The sequence below is a fragment of the Thunnus thynnus genome, chromosome 10, assembly GCF_963924715.1.
Source record: "Thunnus thynnus chromosome 10, fThuThy2.1, whole genome shotgun sequence".
In the NCBI taxonomy this organism is placed as follows: Eukaryota; Metazoa; Chordata; class Actinopteri; order Scombriformes; family Scombridae; genus Thunnus; species Thunnus thynnus.
In genome coordinates this window covers 30,848,101-30,875,668 of record NC_089526.1, presented here as the reverse complement: position 1 = coordinate 30,875,668, position 27,568 = coordinate 30,848,101, and the positions used below count along the sequence as shown (strand labels likewise).

Below are 27,568 nucleotides of genomic sequence, written 5' to 3'. Positions count from 1 at the left end.
GTAGGAATGTGGATGAGGCGGGGGCGGGATACAGCTGGAACTGGGGTCAGTACTGGTACTTATGTTTGGATTAAGGGATGGATCTGTGAGGGAACAAATGCAACTCACACAAACTTGCACCTCAAACAAACTGCCAGTGTTTATAAAAAATAATAGCAGAAAAAACACAGATGTAAATAATAACATTAACATATGCTGCATTCCATTTATGTTTTTCATCTCCATGGTATTTCTGTGCATGATGCCTCACTATCATGGCTGACTGGAGCAGTTAAAATGCAACAGAGCCATTGTTCATTAATATGATGAGTTACACCTCTGCTTTTCCTGCAATGACAAGTCAAAATATCTGCCACGAAAAAAATGTCACCATTTTCGCTTTCTCACTGCATTTGTGACTTCTTAATCACAGGTGTGAGTAGAAAGTTAAATAATACATAAATAACTAATGACTTAACGCCATGACAAAGGTTACTCAACTTCTCCACTGTAGCGTTATAAGTTTACAACAGTTTAAAGTAGAATTCCACTGATTTTTACACATGAAGTTGAGTTTACTAGTTATTGAGTCCTACTAACAACATACCACTTTGTCAAGTCTGAGGAAAAAAAACCCTGATGATGTCATCAAGCACACGCTTGAGTTTACACTGTTAGAAATGTGGAGTCAATTTTGACCATTCTTTTTTAATCTAAATCTTGTGAGACCACAAACTCTATGAAAGTGCATTACTAAAACACTGGAGAAACATCTTAACATGAAATTCCAAAACACTTTTTATTATTTTTAGGGTAATGTAAATCACCTAATTTTTTTTTTGGGTAGCCAAACTGGATTGGACCTCAGATGGTCATTTCCTATTCGCATTAGGCTAAAGGATTGATGTCATTATTTGTTTTAACATAGCTGTGTGTCCTTACTTCTTTTTGTTTGTTTGTTTTAGTCACATTTTCAATTTGTAGATAAAAAAACCTGAAATATCACAAACCTTTTTATGCTTAGCTGAGGAGGTAACGTTGGTACATCAATAACAGCAAAATGAGACAAAGTGCAATGGAAACAGACTTAGTGAATAAATCATGACATACGTGAAGCATGGGACATAAACATCCACTGAAGAGACGTGTGGAGCGATGAGGACACAGTAATGTTACTCAAATGAATACATGAAACAAACATAAATACCATATTTCCATCATGTTCCACAGTATTTTTCATCAGTTGAGCTTTGACTGAAATAATCTGTTGTTTTAATGACATCCTCTTGTTGTGCCCTCTCCATGACCAACCCCTAATACACATATAATGACAATTGATGGGAATATGCATTAATTCAAATTCTCTTGTGGAATTAGTGTCTATCACATTGATTGTAATGTACTCCTCATGTCAGCTGTCTATTAATGAGTGTCTGATCTGCTTTCAGGGCAATGACTAGTCAAATCTCTCTGATGTCTTCATTCTCTCCCTGGCAGCATAAATATAATTAAGTGTTCCTTTGCGAAGGTCAGACATACTGTTTGTGTCTGGCTGGGTGGGTGGTCTGTAACTTAGCTGGTGGGGGGGGGGGTAAGAGTATGTATGTCCAGGAGAATGTGCATGCAGAACTCAAGGTCATGGCCTGTGACCTTATAGGAATTCCTCCGTGGCACGACTCTCTCTCTCTGTCACTCTGATCTGTCATTCTCTCCATACACTCACACGTGTTCAGAGATGGACCCAGCCCCTGCCCTCTCTGATGGATCGGCATGTCCTCTTTCTTTCAACATGCTGTTTCACATGTCCATTTCTATGTCTGTTTGGGGGTTTGGAATTCACTGTCACTGCAGAAGAACCACTCTCTTAAGTCTCCAGACCAGCCAATCAGTGTCAGCACAGACACACTAAGCCACAAAAACAGTGAAAAGTATGCCTAAGACCCTTTAATCAATCCAATCTGTTTGAAGGCATATAATTATAGCCATTAGGATATGATGTGGGATAATGTGTAATTTAAGCCACAAACACACTCCTACAGTACTACTGCTTACCTCAGTCAAATAGCTAGTCTGATATTAACATAATAGCTGTGGTATAATACCTAACCAATGAAATGTTTGTGACAAAACCTGGAGGGATTACAGCGTGTATTTTGCTATTGTGTTCCCTTTTTTTCCCTAAAAATAATGATTGGCCCAAGGGTGTGTTTTAATTAACAAGATGACAAATTATATGGTTCATCCATCACATGTGGCATCTCATACACCAGGGATTACTGCCTCCCATCACTGTATTCCATGTCACCATTTGAAAGATTTTAGTCATTTACAGCTTGCTACTGATGAAAACAATGCAGTCAGAAAGTAGTAGGCACATAGTGACACATGGCGCTGTACTCCAGCACATTATACTTGAAATTATAAAGTGATATTAAGTTCAAGTGCTGACTTTCTTATATAATTTAGGGTGTTTAAATTCATCTTGGATGAACACTGTAGGAATTTATTAGTGAAACACCATGTTCAGACCAACATTGCATTTAAAAATGCAGCCCTCTCATTAATTTCAGTGAGTCAGCACAGTCGGGGTCCCCTCCATAACCCTAACTTGACACACAGAGTGTTGTTGCAATACAGTGTAATATGACTGTGTTGGCCAATCACATGCAAGATGATCAAGACACAGGGAGGAGTGACTTTAATAAGTTCATGACAATTTTACTTGTATTTGTAAATGTTGCCTTTTATTGCAGGCTAATGATGAAATCTCATGAACAGGTGGCATTCATCAGGCTGAAACAAATGATTTATGGCAAGTTTGTGAAGTTAAGAGAGTTTGTTGATTCCAACTTGGAACAATCATACGAGTAAGCCTCACAGAGAAAAGTCTGAGGTTTAGAAGAACAACACAGAAATGTTCTTGCGTGAGTCCCATTATTTCATTTAAAATCCAATCTGCTGGAGTAAAGAGCCAAATACATAATAATACATCACTGTCCTAGAACTCTGTGAATACACTGTATTTGCCATGATTCCTGTTGTTTTGCCTCTTGACCTCTTTCTTGGGTGATAAAACCAAGGAGCTCAACGTGAGCCGGCCTGACTTCCGCTGTCCGGGTGTGGGGTGATGCTTCAGCTCTTTTCCTAGACCCCCAGCTGTACTGTTATGACTCCTCTTGCTCCTCTGATGTTCCTCATAAAGACCCTGACATTCACACCCAGCGCTCCCTGTCCTCACTTCAAAGGCCGCTGAACTCTTCCATCAATAATGCAGGCTGATTTCAGCTTTGTAGACCAGATTGAGATCCACTCACATGCTCCCCTCATTCCCCCCCATCACTCTGCAATACTCCCACAACCTTTCCTCCTCATCCATAACTCATCCTGCCCACCCCTGTCTGCAAGAAACTCTTCTATCTTGTCTGCTGCCTTGTCATGATCCTGCTCGTCCAAACTTGAAGGTGAAACACTGACAGAGGGCCACTCTCCATTTACTTTCCCCGTCCTCTTTTCACCTCTGTAACAGCAGATGTTCTGACAGCTTAGTCTTAGTATGAAAGTACTTCTGCTATTATACATCACACAGACCACCAGATTTGGCCATCACCTATATTGCTCCGGGTGTGTTGATGGTAGAGAAGTGTCAGGTATTCAAAGAGGGAAACCCACGTTAAATATAATTGGCAGAGAATATAAACACACAAAAAGGCTGAAGGGAGGTGACCGCTGACCACTGTAACATGTTTCAGCCTTGAAAATCTGTGTGAAATCTACAGATGTGCTGCTTACAAGAATAGTCTTCAAAGTAACGAGATACAGTCACATCAAGACCTACTTAACTAACTTTGCTGTAGCTGAAATTGTTGCATTCAGTGTTTTTTTGCTCGTCCTGCAGGGCTTTCTGCATATTGAAGTTAATTTTAGCATCACGGCACAACACTTGTTATGTCCGCCAGGTGTTAGCCTGGAGGGGATCATGTGTTTGATTGTGTGTGTGTCTGTGTATCTGTTTGCAGCTCATCTCGCATACTACTGGACCCATCAGCCTAATATTTTTTGTGCACATTTATGACTGTATGCTCAAGGACCTCTCATGGTTGCGGTGATTTCAAATTTTTGAAAAAACTGTTGAAAAAGCCCATCATAAAACTTATAATTTTGGCCTCTTCTTCTTCTTTGTTGTTTATTGGCGTTGGCACACAGCTTTTAAGTGCATTATCACCACCTACTGGATTTTATCAGTTCCACACTGTTAACTATTTCCAGTATTCACCCCAAATGCTCCCATTCATATTGTCCATTCTATAACCCAGACCCAGTTGCCTGAGGTTGTGCAAATCCCTCCCTCAGTGTTACATCCAGCTCCTCTCCAGAAATGTCCACAACATTCAAGAATCTCCTGGCAGCGTCCAACACCATCTTAATCCTTTGTGACTTCCCATGTATTTCAACAGCACAACTGACGACCATGGCAATGAATGCCAAAAAGCCTTTCTTGTCCATGCAGATATTTTGTTCAACTCCATTCCTTTTCTGCTCCGGTTCCTTTTGTACTGTCACCATCTCATTGTTTCTTTCCACCCTATTAACAGCTTTGGCATAAGACAAACCCATTTCTGCTCTGATTTTATTCACTTTAACTTCTTTAATCCTTTTTTGGACATTGTGCTGACCCAGCATGGTGCTTTCCCTCACAATGCAGGCACTTTGCTTGCTCTTTACACTCCTCCATTTCGCAGTTGTCCTTCCTACATCTTCTGACTCCTCTACACACTGCAGCAACATGTCCGTACTCCTGACAGCAGAAACATCTGCGAGGAGCCCTCTCATATGGCCTCTCCTTGTAGCTCACATAATCCAGGCACACTCTCTCCAGAACTTCTCCTTTAAAGGTAAACATATCGGCTTACTGTCCTGTTTTTTCCCCTTCTCTGAATCTTTTCATTCTTCTTGCTTCTAACACACCTTCAACATCCTCAAACGACTCTACTGACAGTGGGACTCCGCTAATGACTCCTTTCTCCATCACCTCTGGTCTAAGTCTGAAACATTCCACAAAACTATGATCTTTATATGTACTAATATTCAGGGCTTTTAATCCCTGACGTTTAGATACACAGTCAATTATGACCATCCCACTTCTAGTTATCCTGCTCCGACTTTTCCTTCAACAAACTTTCCCACCTCACTTGGATTCTTGAAAATGCCATCCATTCTCATTGCCGCTACCATCCCGACCAGATATGACCCCTTTTTCCTCAATTGCTCACTGGAATCACCTGAAATACAAAATTATAGGTCAATAACTTGCTCAGGTTTAGACTGACCCCTCCCTTTTCAAAGACTATCATGTACATGCCAAATTCTGTGTCACTCTGAGTTGTGGTTCTTGAAAAAAAAAGGCTTTTTAAACAAATGTTTAACCAGCAACATTTCAGTTAAGTTAAATCTTGATCTGGTCAGAAATATTTCTATCCTAGCACACATGAGTCATACACAGTGAAAAAGAGGGAGAGTATGCATCATGTGGCAAAGCTGCATGGTGACATTGTTGCCCGGTTAGGGAAAACATTTCAATACTATACCTCCCAATACTCCCTCAGTTTTGTCTTTTGCCATTACCGCCATATTATTGTCTTTATAACCAATCAGTGATGACTCTAGTAGGTAGGAGCTTTGATAAAGAGAAACAGTGGTAATAACTCCCAACTGTTAAACAGCGACTGAATCCCCTCGACACTAATGCAGTCATCTGAGCCCTTTATCAGAGTTGGCTTAATGTTAAATCTGTAATCGCTCCAAAGTCATGTGTTAAAATATTTAATAATATTCTGTCAGAACTGAAATATTGCTGCTAAAACACAAATCAAAAAGAGAACATCAGGACTTTTTTTAAGTGAAGTTCAATAGCTGAGCTTACATGAAACTCTTTGTCCTGTTTCTCTTATCGAAGCACCCTCTGACGTCTGCCTCGTGGTGCTTTACTGCCCTCTGCTGGTGTTTTTTGCTATTACATCATATATACAGAGCAGCAGAAAATAAACAAGCCTCTGACCTTTTGTGATGTCCTCTGGTTTCCATTAGACTTCAGTAATGGATTCACTAATGCCCCTTTAACCACACAACCCATCCTCCTTTGCGTTTGTGCGACTTTGGATTCATTTTTGTGCGAGTCAGTTTTGTATGAGTAACTTAAGTAACATACTTCTCAAGTCAACAGGAGTGGTGTTATCTTGTCAGCTGTTTAATTCATGGTCACAGATGGAATTAAGACAAATGTAAAGGAGACCAGTAGCAGATCAGTGTCCTGGGTACTCTGCTATGGAAACATACCCTGTTATTCCTTCAACCTCTGCTTTCATTCTTCTTTTTCTTTGTCTACCAGCTGTGCCAACTAGAGCAATCTGAAACAGATTTATCCCAGTGATCCAACAACACACCTCCGCCCACTGTTTGCATGCATTGCACAGAAACAGGCAGTATAAATCCAACCATTCCTTGAGCAGCTACTCTATTGTAGTGTGTGTTGCACAGATCAGAGACAACTGAAAATCTGGAAACTATTATGCTGCTTAGCTGTGATGGATCATGTCGAAGGCATGTCCGCTGCTCTGCGTTTTGTCATCATAAACCCAGGCTGTGTGCGTGAGAACTTAGCCAGCCTTTCCATAAAAGATAGACCTATCATGACTATTGCACAAGCGATGGGATGCCTTTGTGCCGGTATTTCAAGTTTGCCATACAGCCAATCATGGCGTCAAGTCTCTCTATCTCTCTCACACTACTACATGCATACTACTACTACTACAGTGATTAGGCAACAGTTGCAGTCTATAATAATTCATATTTGCTATTTAGTTTGCTTGTTGGTCAACCTCTGATAGACACTAACTAGTGCTCACAACATTATACAAAGATTTACTAACTTATAAAATGATAATTGAAGTGTTTTGAATGCTGACAAAAAAAAAGTATTACAAATGTTATAGTTTTCTTTATTTTTCTCTAAATTATATAAAATATGACAGAAGTACAGAAGCGGCTATGACTGTGATTAATTTATTCTTGATGTTTTCTTTTGATAATTGTCTCCTTCTTCTGTGGTTATTGCTATCATTTGTTTATACCCTTTATGTGTTAGCTTCTCATGCTAACTAGCTCAATATTTGTTTCCACTAAACAATAAAGTCATGTACAAGAGAAATTGGGTTTATGGAAACTGTTTGAGGTTATCACAAAAAACTATGTTTCCTTGCTTCATTCTCTTCTCCATTTTTTGGTGTTTTATTTCAGGTCCTCGGCACCCCATCTGAGGATTCCTGGCCTGGTGTTAACTCCTTGCCTCACTTCAAACCAGGTGAGACCTGTCATGTCATAGAGTAATAACCTATTGTGACTACATTCATGCTGTAAACCCTCACTAACTTATTACTGCATCTTTAATCCTCACTAAACCTAATCATAATGAGCCTTGACCAAAGTAAAGAACACAGTGTAGGTATGTTATCATGAAGCCATCTTTGGTGAACATACTGAATAGATAGCTTGGACTCTACTGACATTCAACATTCTAAATGATACAATATTAGCCTGGAGCCTATTTTTACTCAACATAGTATATACTAAAGTGTTATGGGGCCTATTGTTACTGAACATAATGTACGCTAAATGATTAGCTTTGGGCTTAATATTACTCATCATTCTGTATGATAACATTACAGTGTTAGCATGGAGACATTTATTGGTCAACATAGTGCATGATAAAGTGCCTGGAGCATTATCACTCAACATAAACTCTGAGCTAACACTTTATCATACACAACCATGGAGCCTGTTTGGATGCTGTTGAGTTTTCATGTCATCATTCAATGTCATTTTATCAGTAGAGGAATTGGTAAATACTGTATGAGATGGTTTTCCTTTGTAGCCTATAATATTTGAACATTAGTGTAAAAATAGCTGCTCTAGAAACAACTATATTGTTTTTTAGATAGATAGATTTTTAGGAGCCAATACCAACACAGTGTTAAAACTGAACACCAGAGATAACACTTCAGCGTACACAATGTTGAATGACAGCAGATTTCATCCTAACACTTCAGCCTACACGATGTTGAATGATAGCAGGTTTCATGCTAACACTTCAGCCTACACAATGTTGAATGATGGCAGGTTTCATGCTAACACTTCAGCCTACACCAAGTAGAATGACAGCAGGTTTCATTCCAACATTTCAGCCTACATAATGTTGAATGACAGCAGGTTTCATACTAACACTTAAGCCTACACAATGTTGAATAACAGCAGGTTTCATGCTAACATTACAGCCTACACAATGTTGAATGACAGCAGGTTTCATACTAATACTTAAGCCTACACAATGTTGAATGACAGCAGGTTTCATGCTAACACTACAGCCTACACAATGTTGAATGATAGCAGGTTTCATGCTAACCCCACAGCCTACACAATGTTGAATTATAGCAGGTTTCATACTAACCCCACAGCCTACACAATGTTGAATTATAGCAGGTTTCATGCTAACCCCACAGCCTACACAATGTTGAATTATAGCAGGTTTCATGCTAACCCCACAGCCTACACAATGTTGAATTATAGCAGGTTTCATACTAACCCCACAGCCTACACAATGTTGAATTATAGCAGGTTTCATGCTAACATTTCAGCCTACGCATTGATGAATGACTGTAGGTTTCATGCTAACACTTTAGCATACACAATTTTTTAGTGGAGCTATAGAATCTACTGTCACTCAACATGTTTACACCAGAGCCAATCATGGATGTATTATAGGAACGGAGCCAATGATCTACCAGGTATACTCTGCTCTCAAACATGACTGTCAAAATGAACCAATGGGACGATCTACCAAAAGCTGAGTGTATGCAGCAGGAGCAGGAGGAGTGGGGGTGGCAGCTCTGGCAGGGCAGCCGTGCCCTCTGGGAGCTCATTAGGGCTTTTTAGAGGGAACATGAATAGAGGGACTGCAGATTAGTGTTAGCTGATGGAGGGAAGAAGAGCTGGAGTGGAGGAGAGGGGACAGGCAAGGATGGGCATAAAGAGGGTTAGAGTGATGGTGCGGGGCAGTGAGGCATCACAAAGCTATGTGACCCAGCCTCCTATCTCCAGTGGCCAATTAGGGACCAACCGGGGTGACTCTCATGGTCACGCACACACACACATATACACACAACACATACAAATGTAATCTCTCATCCTGTGGCCATGGTGACAGTTGGCTCTTGTTAGCCTCTCATACAGTGTTGAACAGCTGTGCAAGCTGTCTGAGCCACACAACCACACACACACACACACACTCCTCCTGTCCAGCCTCAGAGCATTGCATCTGTCCACGTGACGTCTGCAGTTGTTATGTTATCATGGTTTCTCTTTTAATAAATCAGGAAGAATGAGATGTTAGCAGAGATGATCTGGTAAAACCTAACCGCATGGCGGTGTTCATAAAGCATCATCAAGCCTCAGAGTGCACAATAATTATATCATACTCTGACTGTAATAGTCATCACAGGCACATTATGATTGATTATAATCAGAGACTGTCATAGTTGTGGGGTTGAAATCTGTGAAAGTAGATGTGACATTATGATTATTTTGTAGGAAAAAAATATCTCCGGATGTAATGGGATTATAATCTGCAGGCAATGCATTAAAATGAACTTTTAAGTGTATGAATAACCAAATTCAAAGACAACAAAACCAAAGTACTATACAGTATATGTCAGGTGTTTTATTTCTTTACATGATGTTTAAGGTTTAATAAGATACATTGACCTAAAGACCATTCTTCTTAAAATTCTGCACCATATTTCTTTTAGTTCCAGTTTCATGGACTTTGACGTAAATCAAATTAATTAAAATAATTTAGAGGGAGTCTGATTTTTGTGAATCATGTGTATAACACACACCTTTTATTTACTTCTAATAGAGCTACAGTTAGGACAAAAGACAGAGGATGTTCAGTTCAATATCAGTGTTACAAAAGAAATAGACGACTAGATTATTAGATGGATATTATTTTGTATATATCTATAATCCTTTAATTACTGTAAAGGTCTATTACTGTAATCTGGGAACTTGTTGAATCCATGTCCTTAATAAGTTTTTTGCAATATCCTAATATTTATTGTCTCAAAAAATAAGAGCAGTTTTGTCCAGTTTGATAATAAAATCCCAGACACTCCAGAGGCTGCAGTGAGCAGCAGATGGCAGTGTTGTGTCAGTCTGGAAACCTTCCCGCTGACTGTGGAGAAGTTTCCACAGCAGCACTGATCTCCTCTGAGCTGACTGTTATCTGCACACTTTTCCAAAACACAGTGACTGTATCGCTCCTCTGGTTATGATTCATCACATTTTCACGATTACCTCTAAATGCACACCACTTTCCATCGTTTTTCATCCCAGCATTTGCAATACATGACTTAACTTTGGATTTCAGACTTGAAAGTGTGGCTTGACCTCAGAGTGGAGGCGCCACTTTTTTTTCCCTTTTTTTTAAAAAAACGTTTTTGTGGTTATGAAAAGGTTCCACAGATACTTCCTCGCTTCCAGTCATATCTCGCTTTAGCTCTTTCCCTCCACTTTTGTTCTTACATCTCAGCTCAGGTTTACTGATGGATCTGTGCATTAAAATCTGATGATCATGTAAGTTTCCTGTTTTTTCTTTGTTTATTAGGTTTTTCATTGAACAGAAGTCAGAGTAGTATGCAGACAAAAATAAAATCAACTACAACCTAACACACAGTACCAGAGCAATTGTCTTCTTAAAAAAAAAATAAAAGGGAAAATAGAGGAAAACATTTTGTATTTCATTTCTTTTGGTATGCAAGTTTAGAGAATTCAATAAAATTTGAATTATGTTTGAAGATTGTTTTTTCAATGAAGGAAATTACATTTGTGAAGTCCAGCAGTTTTCTGTTGTTGTTGTTGTTTTCAAAATGGCAGAAGCTGTTCTTAGTAGTTTGGGTGATATATAATGATTAGTGAAAGCCTTTCCTGTCAGATCCATTTAGAAGTTAGCAGCAATACAGTAGTCCACAAACACATCATTTACGCAACATCACTATTACAAAAAGAATACAATACTTCAATATCTCCAAATCTTAAAATGTAACAGAGATATTTCATCTGACAGACATATTATGGAATTTTTAAATGTATATATCTCTTGTTTTATTCAATATCTCAAATCTAAATAGTAAGAGCCATGCCTATCATCTCATCATTTCCTCTTCCTCTTACCTCCACACCCTCCCACTGTCTATTTCTGGGTAGTGCGGCTGGCAGCCTTCACCTCTGGCACCCAGGGAGTTGTGGCCAGTTCAGGCCAGCCCTGGCACTGAACTGGCTGACTGGACCCACTGTTGGCTAGCTGGCAGGCTGAAGGGCCGCTAAAAGACAGTTGGGTGGTTGGCCATAGGATTAGGCTGGCAGTGTGGGAGGTGGACTAGCTTGCTGGGTGGCTGGCTAGCTTGCTTGGTAGCTGGTCGGCTGGCAGCCGCAGCCTGACTGTGTGTCCACATGGCAGTTTTGGCCGAGATTAAGAGAACAGTGCAGAGCCTCACACCCTCACAGCATAATAAACATAGCTGTGGAAATATGGAGACTGTCTCACCAAACTCCTCTTAAAAATATGACAATTTAATGTGGTCTGGCTTTGCAGCAGAGCTACATAGTTCATGCAGTATTACTCAAGAACATTTCTGAATTGATGTGAGCCACTCCTCGATCTGGCTCACTAATATAAACTAATATACAAAGCAGCTCTTTGCAATAAAATTCCAACTATTTGAATTGGTTTGTCTGGTTGTCCAATAGACATCTTTAAAAATAATTGTGGTAGACACAGCCAATAATAGACTTTTATCAAAGCAGACCTTTTGGTATGTCATGGCAGGAAAAGCACAGGTGTAAATAATTACATTAATAATGCCTGCATCCCATTAAGATGATCCAGCACACTAACTTTCTCACACTTAAATGGAACACAACATCGTTAGTGTTATTAGTCACGCCTCTGCTGTTCCTTCCACAGCAAGTCAAAATTCCTTTTGTACAAATCACGTAGAAGCTACAAATTTATATTTTACTTATAGGTGACAGATCTGTTTTTCAACTTGTCACAAGAATTGTTTTTGTTTATCAGCACATTGGTGGGGTTGAGGTTGATTATATTATCTTGTATTTAATGGAAAACACATCTGTAGTTGAGTTCACACAGTCCACAATCCTTTGGACATGTAGTGATTCCTTTTATTTTTGTATAAATAAGTACAAATTTCTAGTGTGATCAGGTTCTGGTGTGTGGTAGGACACACTCAGTGAAATAAAAAGGTCTTGGTTGTTGTCAGACTGACAGTGATTCCTAATAACAGCCAGTATTCAATGGCAGAGTGTTAAATAGTAGTAAGGATTACCTGTACTATAATATCTTACAGGTGAAATTCAGCAACTGAGTGATGTCATACTCACTACTCTGCTGTTGAGTTTCTCTTTTTAGCAATAATACTATTTAAAACACTATTTAAGAACTTTGTGCAGGAAGTTATTTACATCAACAGCAAATTAAAAAAGGAACAGGAAGCAGACGCTTATTTAACTATGATAAGGTTTACTTATAAAACAACGGTCTGAAAGGTGCAGTTTACAGCATGTTATGTATCTTTGCAAAACTGATTTTTCGGTGGACTTGAGCATGATTCGCTGCTGCATTTAGGAGTTCTGTTTGAAGATATTTTAGAACAGTTGCAGCATGTGAGTAACTTTAATGTGCTAAGATAAATGCACATGAACCAGATGGCAGGTCCGAGTTCAATGATTTAATTGTTTGTTTGTTTGTTGTGTCCTCATTACAGACCGCTTTACAGTGTACAGCGCTAAGAAGCTGAGACAAGCATGGAATAAGTAAGTGGACTGTTCATCTTTCTCTCTCTCTGTCTGTGTGTGTGTGTGTGTGTGTGCGTGTGTGGAGTATAGTCTTATGTCATAGGGTGTTGTAGCTGATGGGCACACTATTATCCTTGTTCATGTCTTTAAAGGCGTATTTCCATTGGCAGCTCACACACTCTTTACACATTTTCTGTAACTCACACGCTCTTCCTCTGTAGTTGCCACCCTTCCTGCAGCGTACACAAGTGTGATTGTGCTCTTGTGCAATAGATATATATGGCTGGAAAAGGGCATGGTGCCACAGTCTGGGCTTCTCCCAGATATGTGCCACTGCTTGCCCCAGGCATACATCTGGAGGGGAGAACACAGAGGGCAAAGAGGACTTCTTCTCTTTTCCACAGGGAATTTTAAAGCAGCACTAGGCAAGTGATTTATGTAAAACTCCAGCTGTCTGATCACCTGAAATCACAATGTATAGCAGTGACAGCCAAGATCTAGCGCCACTAACTAAAGCCCTCATCACACAGCACTGTTAATACCTGGGTTCCTCCTGTGATTTATAATAATTACATAGGTCATCTGTTTTCTTAATCCTAGCAGAATCCGCCTGCCTGTAATCTGCAAATACTGCAAATTACTAACCATAATGTGCCAAACAACAGACATCCAATAATTCTACTTCTGTATGAATCAGCATCTCAATAATTTGAGGTTGTATTTTGTTTTTTACCCTGGGTCAAGAATAGTGGAGCCTGCAGTGGAAATAATTCATGAGAGTTTTGATAACATTTTGGATGTAATACTTCCAACAATCCTTTGGGTTTGACCATTTCTCCTGAGAAAATGCATTAGCTCTGATTACATTAGCCTAGCCTAACAGTAAAGATGTGTTCAGGCTCATGACTTTTCTCTTCACATTACTAATTGCAAGTTTCAGTGTAACTCATTTACACATTGCTAAGGGATTTACCAGCCAAGGAATTTCTTAAATTTGAGTGGTACAATCTGTTATTAAATCACCGATGTAATCTAGTTGTTACTAAGTATAGAGAAAGAACTTTACACAAAAATATGGTAATGGGTTTATGAGAACAGCATGACCCAGGATGGGTCTTTATAAATCAGACCTTAAGAAATCAAACCAGTGAATAAATATGGAAAGTTTACTGAGCTCAGACTGTGATTAACCTACTACTGTGCAAAAATTAACTACTTTTTAAATGCAATTAAAGGCCAATTTCTATTAATTGTTAATAATGATTAATTAATTGATTGTCGCAGTGATGAAGAATTCGTCTCACCGTATTAATTGCTGAGATCTGAGAATGCAGTGACAAATAGGTTGTAAACAAGCCAACAGTTCAGCAAAGCTGGCTACGATTTACTTTTGTTTTCTCTTCCATATGATTTAGACTAACCTGGGGGTTTGTGTACAACCTGTCTGATCACCTGGACGCTCATGTTTCTTGTAGCAACATTCCAATATCTCAGTAAATGTTATCATAACAGATAGAATGGATGGCCAGAGCAACGCAAGTTGTAATAAACTTAAGTTCTCCTTAAACCACCTTCCCTCCTACTCTCTGTCCGTTGTATAAAGTGTCTCTTTCCTGGAATACTACCTGGCCACAGGTTTTAATACTTTCATTTAGAAAAAGGCAACATAGAATAAGCTCAAATTTAAGATTCATGAAACTTTATTGCCATTTGCAAAGGGTACATTTAAATTAAAAAGGGTAGCAAGGTCTGAGAGATATTACATTATTTATAACAATTATTTACAGCACTTCTAATGAAGTACTAGTGCAGCAGTTGGAAGGAGATACTGCACATTAAGAAAAAACAGATATTGCACCAGCAAGGTATTGATATTACACCACACCGCAGCAGCATGTAATACCAGGATAGAAATAAATGTTTTGAATGCATAAGCATAAATAAATAAACAAGGTGCTTGAGTGCCAGATGTAGGTAGTTCATAGTCCATTCACAGTCAAATCTGGATAAGTTCATGAAGCAGGACTCTCAGTCAGTTATTGTGCTAAAGTGGTGAAAATTCTCAAATTTTCAATTAAATTAGCATAAAAGAACTGGCACATAGTAAGACAGTTGCCTGAAGAAGTAACATAGAAGTTACTTGCTCCCAGGACCCTTGAATACCACAACTTCTTACAGTTATACTCTATGTGGTGCCTTTCTTAATTATTAAAATAAACGTGTTTGTCTTGTTCGTTTCACAAGAAGTGTGTATGGTCAATTTGTTACATTAAAGAATAACTGTCAACAACATTTGATGACAAATGAAAAGCAGAATAAAGTGAGTTGAGGGGGATTCTCCCGGCCAGTCAGTCCCCTCCCGGCCTCCTGGCCTCGTTCCAGTTCAGGAGGAAATACAAATGTGAAGAAAGAAAGTGAGGTGGAATGTTAATGACCATCACTTCCTCTCTGCTTGCTTTTATCGTAGGCCAGGGAACGATGAATTTGATATGAACATATACACTCACTTTGTCTCTACCCTGAGAGTTGGCTCACCCCATCATGCTCTCTTGTTTCTGCTCTCAGTCAGCCATTTTTCTCCGCACTGTTTTTCTGCCTCCAGTTGTATAAATGTGAATGATTGATGTACTGTAAATCAGTCAGGGTTTATAGTTTTTTTATGTTTTTTCTGTGCTTTCACATGTATAGGAGTACAACCATATACTGAAGTTAACTCAATGCAAAATACAGAAACATATACGGTGAAATAATATAGTAATCATCAGTAAATATGAATTTCGGTGCAGGTATTTATTTTTAGAGACTTTTTAACCCTATAAATCTTTTAATTAAAGAATCAGTGTGTAAGATTTAGTGTGATCTAGCAGTGAGGTTGCAGATTGCAACCAACTGAATACCCCTCCTCCTCCCCCTCCAAGTGTGTAGGAGAACCTACAGTGACCACAAAACTCGTGAAAAACACCAAAGACCCTCTTTAGAGCCAGTGTTTGGTTTGTCCATTCTGGGCTACTGTAGAAACATGGTGGTGCAACATGCAGGCTCCGTGGAAGAGGACCTGCTCTTTATGTAGATATAAAGGGCTCATTCTAAGGTAAAGAAAACACGACGATTCTTATTTTCATGAGATTATACACTAATTAAAACATACTTATGAATATTATATTCCATTTCCGCCAAGTCCGTTGCACTAGATACCACTAGATCTTGCACACTGGTCCTTTAATTTATATTATATAGATAAAGATATTGACCATATGTACAAAATATGGACAGCCCCAGTCCAGAGGTTATGGATAAACTACACCTCTGGGAAGGTCTTCCACCAGATGTTGGAACATGCAGGGATTTGATGGAGCATTAGTGGTCCAACACTGATGTTTGGTGATAAGGCCTGGCTCGGAGTCAATGTTCCAGTTTATCCCAGAGAAGAAAAAGAAGAATCTTTATTTATGTAGCACTTTTCAAAACCAGGGTTACAGAATTCTCCAAAAAGTGCAATTGCAAACATAAAATGAGAAAAAAATATGATACATACTTCAAAGGTGTTGGATGGGGTTGAGGTTAGGGCTCTGTGCAGGCCAGTCAAGTTCTTCCACTCCAAACTGGAAAACCACTTCTTTATGGACTTGGCTTTGTGCAGAGGGGCATTGTCATGTTGAAACAGGAAAGGGACAAACACAAACTGTTGCCACAAAGTTGGAAGCACACTCTTGTCTAAAATAGCATTACATTCTGTAGCATTAAGATTTCCCCTTAGTAGAACTAATCACTCAATCATCACTCTAGTCAGTATATCAACGATGACGCCTGGCATTGCACATAGTGATCTCAGGCTTGTGTGCGACCACTTGGCCATGGAGGCCCATGTCATGAAGATCCCAACAAACAGTTCTTGTGCTGAAGTTGCTTGCCAAAGTGGTTTGGAGCTCAGTACTGAGTGTTGCAACCGAGGACAAAGGATTTTTACATCCTGTGTGTTTCAAGCCTTGGTGGTTCTGTTCTTGTGAGGCATACAGTTTTACAGCTGAGATGTAGTATTGTGCCGAGACAGTCAAACACCATGAAAAAGCACTCGCCACGCACCACTGAAGAAGGAATGCCTCTCTGTGCTCTGAATGTGTCATCACCTGGAGCTGTTGGATAGTTTTAGGAGATAATATCGATCTTACAGCAGATGTGCGCTTATTCACTCGGCCTAGCTGACAGCAGTAGCAGGAAGGAATGTGCATCCACTGTGTGTCAACACTTTACAAAGACCAACATGCTCATATCCAGGTGATTTCACATCTACACATATCTACCTGTTTGTTTCTGCGCCTGCATAGAAACTACAAAACAAAGCCTGAGTCGAGCTTAATTCACTTACGGACACACCAACAGCTGCAGAGGAAATATGGACTTAAGTGGTTTCATGGATGTTATTTTCACCCTAACAATGCTAGAACTTAAGGAATACTCCTGAGATTTAATATTGTACTTCTGTGAACTTGAGGGACATATCCCAGATAAATTGAAAAAAGAATGTTCAAAAGGACCTTTGACCTTTTATGCATTATATATATATTGGTTTCTAACAACTCGGCCACAGAGCAAGATCTTTATATTTACTAGATGTTCTGCATATGAATTGAATGAATGAATTATGTTGATTTTGGCCCCATTATAACACTGCCATTAGACCAAACTTTCTTATACAGAAGACTTGACAGAAATAAAATCTAATGGCCACTTTGCATGAAATTTACTTAGAACATTCCTGCTCTTTAGAAAATGACCCCTTCCATTTTGGACCATCCATATGAGCACTACTTCAAAAAAGTTGCTCAGTAACTGGTAGTCACCATAAAACCTTTTATTTTTTTAAATCTAGATCCTTTTTTCTGACTCTTTTTTAATCTTTGATTTTTATTAAAATCACTGAATAGAGTTTACTTCATTTCTATTGGTTATTCACGTGGAATAATCTGAGAAGTGCATAGGAGAGAAATAATCTTTGGTTGGACTTCTCACAACTCCCAAACATATTCAACCAGTGACGAGGGGTTGCAAGGACTCATTTAAAGAGTTCACCAGCCAAAAAAGGTTGGAAACCACTGAGAATCTTTTTGGGTTGTTGAACATCACATGACCTTCAATTCCAACTGGTGCCACTACATCAAAATGGCCTCATAGCAAAGTGCTGTTCTTGGAGGATGGTTGGATGACCAGTTCAGCTGATCTGCTGTTTAACTGGTCTACGAGTGACTGTATAGCATTGTCCTGTGGCCTGATTTGAAATAGCTGCACTAAGAAAGCAAAAGAGAAACATGGCCATCCTCTCTGCTGAATTGAAACCTTTTCTATTAAGATTAAATTCTAAGAGTGAACAACAGTGAGTAAGCAGTTTGTCCAGAGAGCTGGACTCACCAGCATTCAAACTTTTTTGTTTACTTGTGGCTCTTTGTTCTGAAACATCACACCCTGGGTTTGTGGGAGTTTGTTTACCTCATTTGCAGGATTTCTAGATATCGAAGCTGTCAAAATTCAACACCTCTCCCTGCAATGTTGTGCTACTAGTGGTAGAGACCCCCCCGGTAAAGCTTTGAAAACATTGAATACTGCTTCAATCTAAAGATACAGTATCAGCATTGACCTTAAAAACCCTCATACCGTAATTGATCCAGTGATCTAGGAAAGCTTTTTCCATCAGTATAGTTTCACTCACAGACTAGTTTGTCTTAAAACTTTGCAGTGGAGTTGCACAGAATGTTTCAGCGGTATGAGAAAGAGGCAAGAAGAGGCCCTGATGGACTTCATTAACTTTATCTCTGCCTCTTTGCAGAGTGGCGTTGATGAGTTGAACAGAGATTTACCCTCCCTCTGTCTCTCCACTGATAAGTCGAGTTGAGATCCCCATTGAGAGCCATGGGAGTGGCTGTCAGAGTGCTTGACTTGGGAGCCATCCATGAGAAGCCTGCAGAACATGAGAAGCACTCTGAGCAGTGCGAGCGGCGGGCAGTGAGCTGCGCTGAATAACATCATGTTTATTTAATGCAGTGGATGCCTAATTACTGACTGAATTTGTTGCTGTTCGTTTATTTTCAATCTTCTCCCCCTTAGCACTGCTAGGTACGGCTGGTTCAGGAGTTCAATGACTCCCAATACGAACACACACTCATACACATACAAAGGCACACACACACACACACATTCACATAGAGTTTGCTTCCGCCTTGGCTCTTGCTTTGATGAATACTCTTTGTTTCTCACGGTGACCCAGTCACCATGTACGAGGCAAGCTCAAAAAAGGAAGGTGTGAGGGTGTGTGTGTATGCTCGTATGCATATTTGTGTGTTTGAAAAATGTTTTTCCTCTTGAGTCAGCATACCTTCAGCATAATTAAAAGGCTTGTTTTTTGTTGTCAGCAGCTCTGTGAATTGGAGAAAAAGTGAGTTGCTTTCTCAGAGGGATAAATTAATGGGAAGAGAGCTTACTCTTTATTTGATTTGGATGAAATAGAAGTGTTATAATGGGTTGGCTGCCTGTATGGACATTAATATATCTATGTGTACACTATATCTGATAATGGGTGTCTCTTTGTGTCAGGTTGGGCTACGTGGACCATGCTGAGGAGTTGGCCTCCAGGTTCCTCCAGTGCTTCCCAAAGAGCCGGCTGTCAGCCCAGGCAGCGCTGAACCATGAATACTTCAGCAACCTTCCTCCACGGCTCTGGGAACTGCAGGACAGTACGTAACCAAACATACTGCTTACTGTGGCTCTAACATCACTTGCCTCTACTGACAGGTTGTAGAGGTGCGGCTCTATAGCTGTCAGGTTTAATGCAAATATCAGCATGTGAGTTATAGTATAACTCAGAGTATAGTATAGGTAAGTAGTCCTCATAAGTCAGTCAGCATTGATATGTTGTATGTAGAAGTATATATAGTATAGTGCAATGGTGGAAAATAACGAAGTGCATTTACTCAAGTACTGTACTTAAGTACAATTTTGAGGTACTTGTACTTTACCTGAGTATTTCCATTTGATGCTACTTTATACTTCCACTCCACTACATTTCAGAGGGAAATATTGTACTTTCTACTCCACTACATTTATTTGACACCTTTAGTTACTTTTCAGATGAAGATTTGACACAATGGATAATAGCTTTTAAAATACAATACAAAAACACATTGTTAAAGATGAAACCAGAGGTTTCCAACCTTTTTGGCTTTTGACGTCTTACAAAAAGCAGTGTGTAGTCAGGGTCACATTTCAGATGTCTATGAGTTGTTAACAGCTCCACCACGCTGCTTTATCGTTTGTTTTATTCTAAATGCACTCATGCTGTATTGAAGAAGACATGAAACTAGTGATTGAGACCATTTTTCATTAGGGTCATTTTCTCATAGACTTCCATACAATTGGACTTCTTTTTGCACCCAGTGGAGTCGCCCCCTGTTGGCCACTAGAAATAATGCAGGTTTAAGGCACTTCCGCATTTGCTTGATTTTTGAGACTGGGAGCTACCAACTTGGTTGGGAGTGAGTTGCTGCCCCAAGTGGAAGTGGTCAAGTTGCTTGGGGTCTTGTTCACAAGTGAGGGTAAGATGAAGCGTGATGCTGAAAGGCGGATCGTTGCACCATCAGCAGTAATACGGGCATTGTATCAGATCCTTGTGGTGAGGAAGGAGCTGTGCCAGAAGGAAAGCTCTCAATTTGCCAGTTGGTCTACGTCCCAACCCTCACCTCTGCATCAAAAGGAGTCTGCTGTGGTGGCTTGGGCACCTGGTCTGGAGGAGGCATGTGTAGCAGTATAGCATAGAATATAATTGAATAGAATAGCATAGCATATTGTCCTATAGTATATAGTGATGTATATATTGGTATAGAATAAAGTTGTCATAATACCAGAATTTTAAACTTTGATACAATAGTAGTATAAAAAAACAGCCACAGGTTGCCACAGATTGAGGACCAGTTGATTTTCTTCCCCATTGTTTCATCCGTGTAGCCTTGAGTTGAAAATCTGATTGTTTTTGTTTATAGCTTTGGTACTTTTGATACTATTGCATGTATAATTAACAGAGATCATATTGTTTTAAACGTGTGGTATTGAAAAAGTATCTAAGCATCGATACTTTTGACAACATCAGTACAGAATAAAAAAGTGTAGTATAGAATGGAATAGTATAGTATATATTAGTATATGATAGAACAGTATGGTATAGCATAGCATAGCATATGAATAGCACAGTCTAGTATTGTATATAGTATAGCATATATTAGTAAAGAATAATACCGTGTAGAATAGCACAATATAGTATGTCTTGTCAAGCTCCTTCTTCCCTTCGAAATAATAAAAAAGTGAAAACCGGTGTGGCGTCATTGTGCCATCTATGGGATTTAGCGAGCTAACTCATGTCAGGAAAAAATGGAAAACAGCGTCGTGGCAAGACTGAAAAATGTGAATCGATTCTTGGAATTTTTGAATCGATTCTGAATCAGCAGAGATAGAATCGTGATTCTTATGTGAGTTGATTTTTTTGCCCTAGTATAGAGTAGTAAATACGAGTAGAGTACAGTAGTTATAACATGAAACTTAATCTGATGGTTAGCTGTGATTGGTTTGAGTCTCTTTTCTGGATTTGGTGATTAAATATTGCGAGTCAGCAGAAACAATCCCAATTGTTTAAAGAAGTCCCTGATAACCCTAACACATATTAAATCCAATCTACAAAGGTGCAGAAAGGTCTGTTTTGCTTCCACATACAGTACTTTGCTTGACAGTCAGAAAATTGGCCTCTCTCTCTCTCTGTTTCTCTGTTTCTGTCTTTGTCTCTCTCCTGCTTTGTGTTTTTCTTTTTCTCTTTCTCTTTTTTTGAGCTCCCTCAGCTCCTCTGGATCATACAGTATCCTCCTCCTCCTCTGTCTCTCTCTCTGTAAAGAAGGCGGCGAGCAGCAACCTGGGGTTGTTTTTGTTCACGCAGAGAAAGCCGGTCTTATTATGTGGATGCCGTTGGGACAGTAAGCCCAGCTGGACTTCTGCTGGCCGCCACAACATGCTCAGTTTGATTTTCTATCTTCTTGACTTGTTGTCTGCCCAGAGCAACGGCACACTGAAGCACTCTTTAAACAACACAGTACCTTAGAAACACACAGCATCTTAGCTTTCAACACATCTTAATTTTAGAAGCAGATTGAATAATACTGTTGATTTCCCATGAGTATTCTGAGTGTAAGAGTCACAGCTTTAGCCAAAAGCTTCACAGTTAGGCAATATTTCAATTAATCCAACAGAATTGGGTTATTGCATGACAGTATGTCAGAGATGACTGCATATCCATATCATTTGACAAGCTACACATACATACATCACCAATCCCTTAAGCTGTTATTCATTAGTGGTGTGAAAAGCCTGCTCAGCAGACCTGAGTGAGCTGCCACTGACATGGTGGTAATTTTAATGGGAGAATTCCATTTTTAATTCCCCCCGATTAGGATTTTTCAGCATTATTAATCCTGTTATCAGCACCCAGCAGGTTGTCATGTCTGAAAAGAATCAGAGCGGCGGTCACTAAGAGAGAGAGAGAGAGAGAGAGAGAGAGAGAAGAGAGATGGCTCATTTTGATTTTTGTCATGCTCGCTCACTCGCTCCTCGCTCTCTTTTCTCTCAACTCTGCCTTTATCTCTCTCTTTCTCTCTGAGTCTCTCTTTTCAGTGTGCACATGTGACACACAGCAGAGCCACTGAGGAAAGAATGGGAGTGAATTAAAAGTTTCATAAAATTAGGACAGGAGTGGATAAACACCTAGTTTCATGTGTGTGTGTGTGTGTGTGTGTGTGTGTGAGGGGGGATATGCTGCGTGCACTTTTGTGTGGGAAGGATGTGTCAAAATTATGCAAATGAGAAATGAATGCTAGATAAAGAACTGGCTAATTACTCTAGTTGTGAGTATTTGGCTACAACTGCTGCATAGTAATCATGTTGGTCCACCGGAATAGACTGTGGGCTCTATATTTAATACACCCACTGCTTCCAAAACAGAAACAAACCAAATGAACGATACACTGACCAAGAACAACATATCATACATGGTTGAGAAATTGATGAACCTTTCAAGTAAACGTCCCATGTTATCCCTGTAGAGACGAACAGAATGTTTTCTATGGCCAGCTGTGCACTCTATTGTCATGTGTATTATGGATTTATCCAGACAATACCCAGACAGATTACGGGGAACAATGACAGAATTATTGAGACAATGGAGCTCCTGAGGTTGCTCTTACTGTGTGGATTGGATTGTGACATTTTTAATTTGATTTCAGTGAAAGTGTGTGGGTGTCTGGCAGTGCGAGTAAAGGGAGCAAAGGCTATGGAAGGAAAAATAAAACTTCCCGTCTCTCTGGACTCCGCTAGATTTACATGTATGTGGAAGTGAAACAAAAGAACGTGTTTAGACAGAGAAGTTATCCCTCAGTTCCCCTGCTCTCTTTGAAAAAAAACCCCCTGCTTTTATTTCCAAGTTAGAGAGAGGAGCATGTGCTCTTCTCAGAATGGATCAAGTATCTGAATTTTATATGCCCCACTAGGAATTAGTGGTTTACTAAATAAACAGCTCTTTACCCTCATTGTTTCCTAAAACATAAGCAGAACATCTGTGAGCTAATAGAGGCGGAAGGAGGAAGACATTTCCTGAATTCCTATCTCAAAAATGGGATGATATCCTCCCCTGCTAATGTAGGCATATATTATGGACATCAATCTGAATTATGCCAACTTTGTTCTTGAGAAATCCTGATTTGTTTCTGCCGCCTATGAGTCACGACCACCGTTTCTATGGAGAAGAAGCCAGTCAGAGGTGCAAATCAGCTGTAGCAAATTCAAAATGCTTCATCGTTTCAGATGATAACAAAAATAAGGAGCCAGTATTTTTAAAAAATGTCGTCTTTAGCTTTCACTTGTCATTAGCAGCGCACATAACAGAATTTCAAGCTTTGATGTTTCTTACCACATTGCCCCTTGGGGGTTGTAGTTTACTTCTCTACTTATGTTTTTTTGTACTCAGTCTTGTTCCTTTAACTTTTTTTTTAAATCAAAGAAGCAGATACTTTCTAACACAGTTGCACATCATTTGTACTGATATAATTAGGTGCACTTTTCATGCCCATTCAAGCCTGAGAGGTGCCCCAACTGTCAGTCACGTAACATTATGAAAAAAATGAATGGAATTTTGTCTTCCAGAATCAGGGCGCCTGAAATAACTCCTCACACTTTGCAGCTTTATATAATGTAGTTTGTGGTGACACAGTAATATTCAGACATACATTTCTATCATGTAATCAAGAAAGTAATCGATGGTGGCTGTCAACATTTCACTCTGTTACATTGACGTTAATTTGGAGTCATAAATTCAATCAAAGGCAGCTAAATTTTCCAGAGTATTTCCTTTCTGGCTGACTAAATCTGATTTTTATTACATCTAATGTGATACCAGTAGGTAGGAAGATTTTTTTTTTTTAAATTTCCAGGATTATAGTGATAGATTTGTAGTAACCACAGTAGAATGGGAGATGGCCCAACCCCAAACCCCAAACATAGCAAAGAGCTTGGCTAGAGTTAAAGTCAGTGGGTCTGAAAGGGATTCTCAACCTTTTTCCACTGCAGGAAATAAAAATATTGAACTTAACATACAGCCGTTGTCACATGTTCAGCTTTTGTTTCCACTGTTCTCCTCACACTTCACTGAATTTAGCTCCCATAACCAAATTTGGACTGTTGATACTAAATGGAAGTTCCAGGTCCTTTCATGGGTTGCTGGCAGTGCTGTCGATCATGACTGGTCAAGCTGATGTGATGTCATATCACAACAAGAAGAACTTCAATAAATATAACAACAGTTAACAGTAAACAGCGGTTTTAAACAGTATCTGTATTGACAAGCATATTCAAAAGGAATGGTTATTAAAGGTTCTCGTTATGGGAAGCCCCACTTTATGGGCTGTTAAATTCCTGGATAATATTGGATTCAACAGGTACAACATTACAACAGCATTTTCTTAAGTCTGGTTGGAGAATTTTATTTTTATTTTGTAAGTAGAGGATAAGCCCCTTGAGATGTACCATCTGGTTTTCGAGGGGAAAATAAAAATCACAATATATAAGCAAAACAAATTACCTATTACCTATCACCTATTATCATGGCCTGTAGTGAAAATCAGTTATAGTAGTTATAGTTTAGTTACTATAGTAGTTATTATAGTTTATGTCAATTATCTAAATGTTCAAAAATCAAAATCCTAATTAGTAGTGTTCAGATGCTACCGATAGCAATTTAAATGACATTCAATGATGCATCTACTTATGAAAACACCCTAATAGTCTTGCAGCAAACAGATATGAAAATATTCACTTTTTAACAACCACCTCTATCTTTAACAACTCATTTAGAACTGTTCTTCTCTCTGTCAGCCTACATAGTTCTAATCCGTGTGCATCTTCTCCCCCTGCAGTGTCTTCTATCTTCACCGTACCAAATGTCAAGCTGCAGACAGAGAGCGGGGACAGCATACAGGTGTGTGCACGAAGGAACAGTCATGGAAAGGCGTCCTCTGGCAGCAAACACTGACCTGAGGCAGCATCCTGCACACGACTGCCTGACAGGTACGTTCTCATTACCATGCAAGGAGCAGACACAAACAGTATGCAGCAACATGCAGTTCTACACGCTCACGAGCAGAAAATGAAACACACGTACAGAAGCAAACATGTGGTGAAATGATCTTTAATGATCTTTATAGAAAAAACAGGTTCACTGCAGCAGCTAATAGCATGGTTACTGCAGGCCCCAAAAAGTGTGTTCTTTTTCTTTTGAAATTCAAGGTTATATTTTAACATCTGCTATTTTAGCAATGACTGTAGCTGAATCTACATTTTTGCCTTTTGTTCTATCTTATATTAATTTACACATTAAACAGCCTTCCATTGGCAAAGTAGTGTATGCTAATGTCACAGTGAACCGCATTTTGACCTTGAAGAAGAAGCGTGTGTTGTCATTTCTTACCTGAGGGCTGGAAGCATGCTAACACGCTAACATAAATGCAGGCTTTGTGGATTGGTCTGCGTTTATAGCTGCTTAAACTGTAAAGCAAGGTACGTCTTATAAGATATGTGAACAAAATCAAAATTAATTTGTGTTTTTGACACTGGAAGTCACTGTTTGATGCTCAAGTAGTTAAACACAAATCAGATTGGTTGGCAACAAAATTGTATGATTAAGTTTCCTTCAAACATGGAGCCTTTTTTCTACATTTCAATGCCAGCCAATGAACAAGAATTGATCAGAAGATTTTTAATGGAGATCTTTCCCTAACCTTAACTAAGAGCTGCCTGTGCCTAAACATAACCATAAAAATTTTAATAATGCTGTAGTTTCTACCAGCAGATATTTAGAGCAAGATTTAATATTTTGTTGCGTTGTCACTGAACATATCGCTCATACATTGATTATAAACGTTTTCGCAACTTGCCAAATACATTAATCAACATCTTCTCAGAAAGAAAATGTAAATCTGCTAGCATTACGTTTCTAGCAAAGCATCACATGTATGTGTTTAGCCACGCACCACAGGCATTTTCATCAGGATGGGGAACAATTATTTAAGCATTTAGCACACCTACCGAGCGCACCTTACAACACCATGAACAGCACCTCAGCAGACGAAAAAATATGTTTTGTCTCCCAAAATCCACCGAGGTATTCGTCAGTGTGCACAAGCGCAGGCTGCTGGCTAATGGCTAAAAAAAAAAAATGTAAACATAACAAGGTACAAATTTCTTTGTGGTCTATAAACAACTTTATAGGTTATAACATGAGAATAAATTTAACTTACATCTTCACAATGGTATGCCACGAGCTGGTCGCAAGTTTACAAAGATTAGAACATCAAAACATGAAATCACAGTTGCACCTCGTTAATAACAAAATCTCAATTAGAGTTTCTTTTCTGGAGCTCTCAGGACAACCACCACTTATGTTTGACCGTCTTAATATGATCTTTTATATATATTTATATATATTTATTTCCACCGTCTGTGACTGAAAATGTACTCTTGCAGTGTGTGCAGAATGCAGAGTTTCATTGCCGGATACTGACAGTTAACCGTTTGCATACTGATAGGTTCTGTCAGAAAGGCGTCATAAGCTAGCAACAGCCTTGACAACGACACATTGATTGATTGACACACATACAGACAAATCAGTGTTGAATTCAGACACATGGTGCATTGTTTATGTTTTTATATTGAGTTAGGTAATAATGAGTGAGACACAACATGATAAACATCTATGTAAGCGCTGAAAACAAGTATCATTATAATTATTAGTTTAATTGTGGTGAAAACCAGGATAATTTGGTATTGAATGTTGAAAACTGGGACATTTTAGTGTTTTACAGGTCTTTGTCAAGGACACCCAGCTTGAAACCGTCGTCCGACGTCTTGTCACTGTAGTCATATATGATCATTTCTAGAGACGTGGGTTGTGGTGTGAATTGTTTCTGTGCAAAGTGTATTCACATAAATTTCTATTATACGTGGAGTTGAATTTAATAAAAAAGTTATGCTAAATTTTCTAAATCTAGTTAGTACTAAAAAGCATGTGATACCATGAAATATACCATGAGAT

At 39.1% G+C, this 27,568-nt stretch overlaps 1 protein-coding gene across 3 annotated transcripts in view; it reads left to right on the top strand.

Annotated features, from left to right (window-relative positions):
• The window catches only part of cdk14 (cyclin dependent kinase 14), a 205,651-nt gene that overhangs the window by 129,568 nt on the left and 48,515 nt on the right, over positions 1-27,568 (top strand). For all 3 annotated transcript variants that reach the window (XM_067602483.1, XM_067602485.1, XM_067602484.1), the window contains 4 exons: positions 7,273-7,336; positions 12,873-12,921; positions 19,489-19,628; positions 25,395-25,545. In XM_067602483.1, coding sequence (XP_067458584.1) covers positions 7,273-7,336; positions 12,873-12,921; positions 19,489-19,628; positions 25,395-25,510 — 369 coding nt within the window. In that variant the 3' untranslated portion in view covers positions 25,511-25,545. The remainder of the gene's footprint in view (positions 1-7,272; positions 7,337-12,872; positions 12,922-19,488; positions 19,629-25,394; positions 25,546-27,568) is intronic.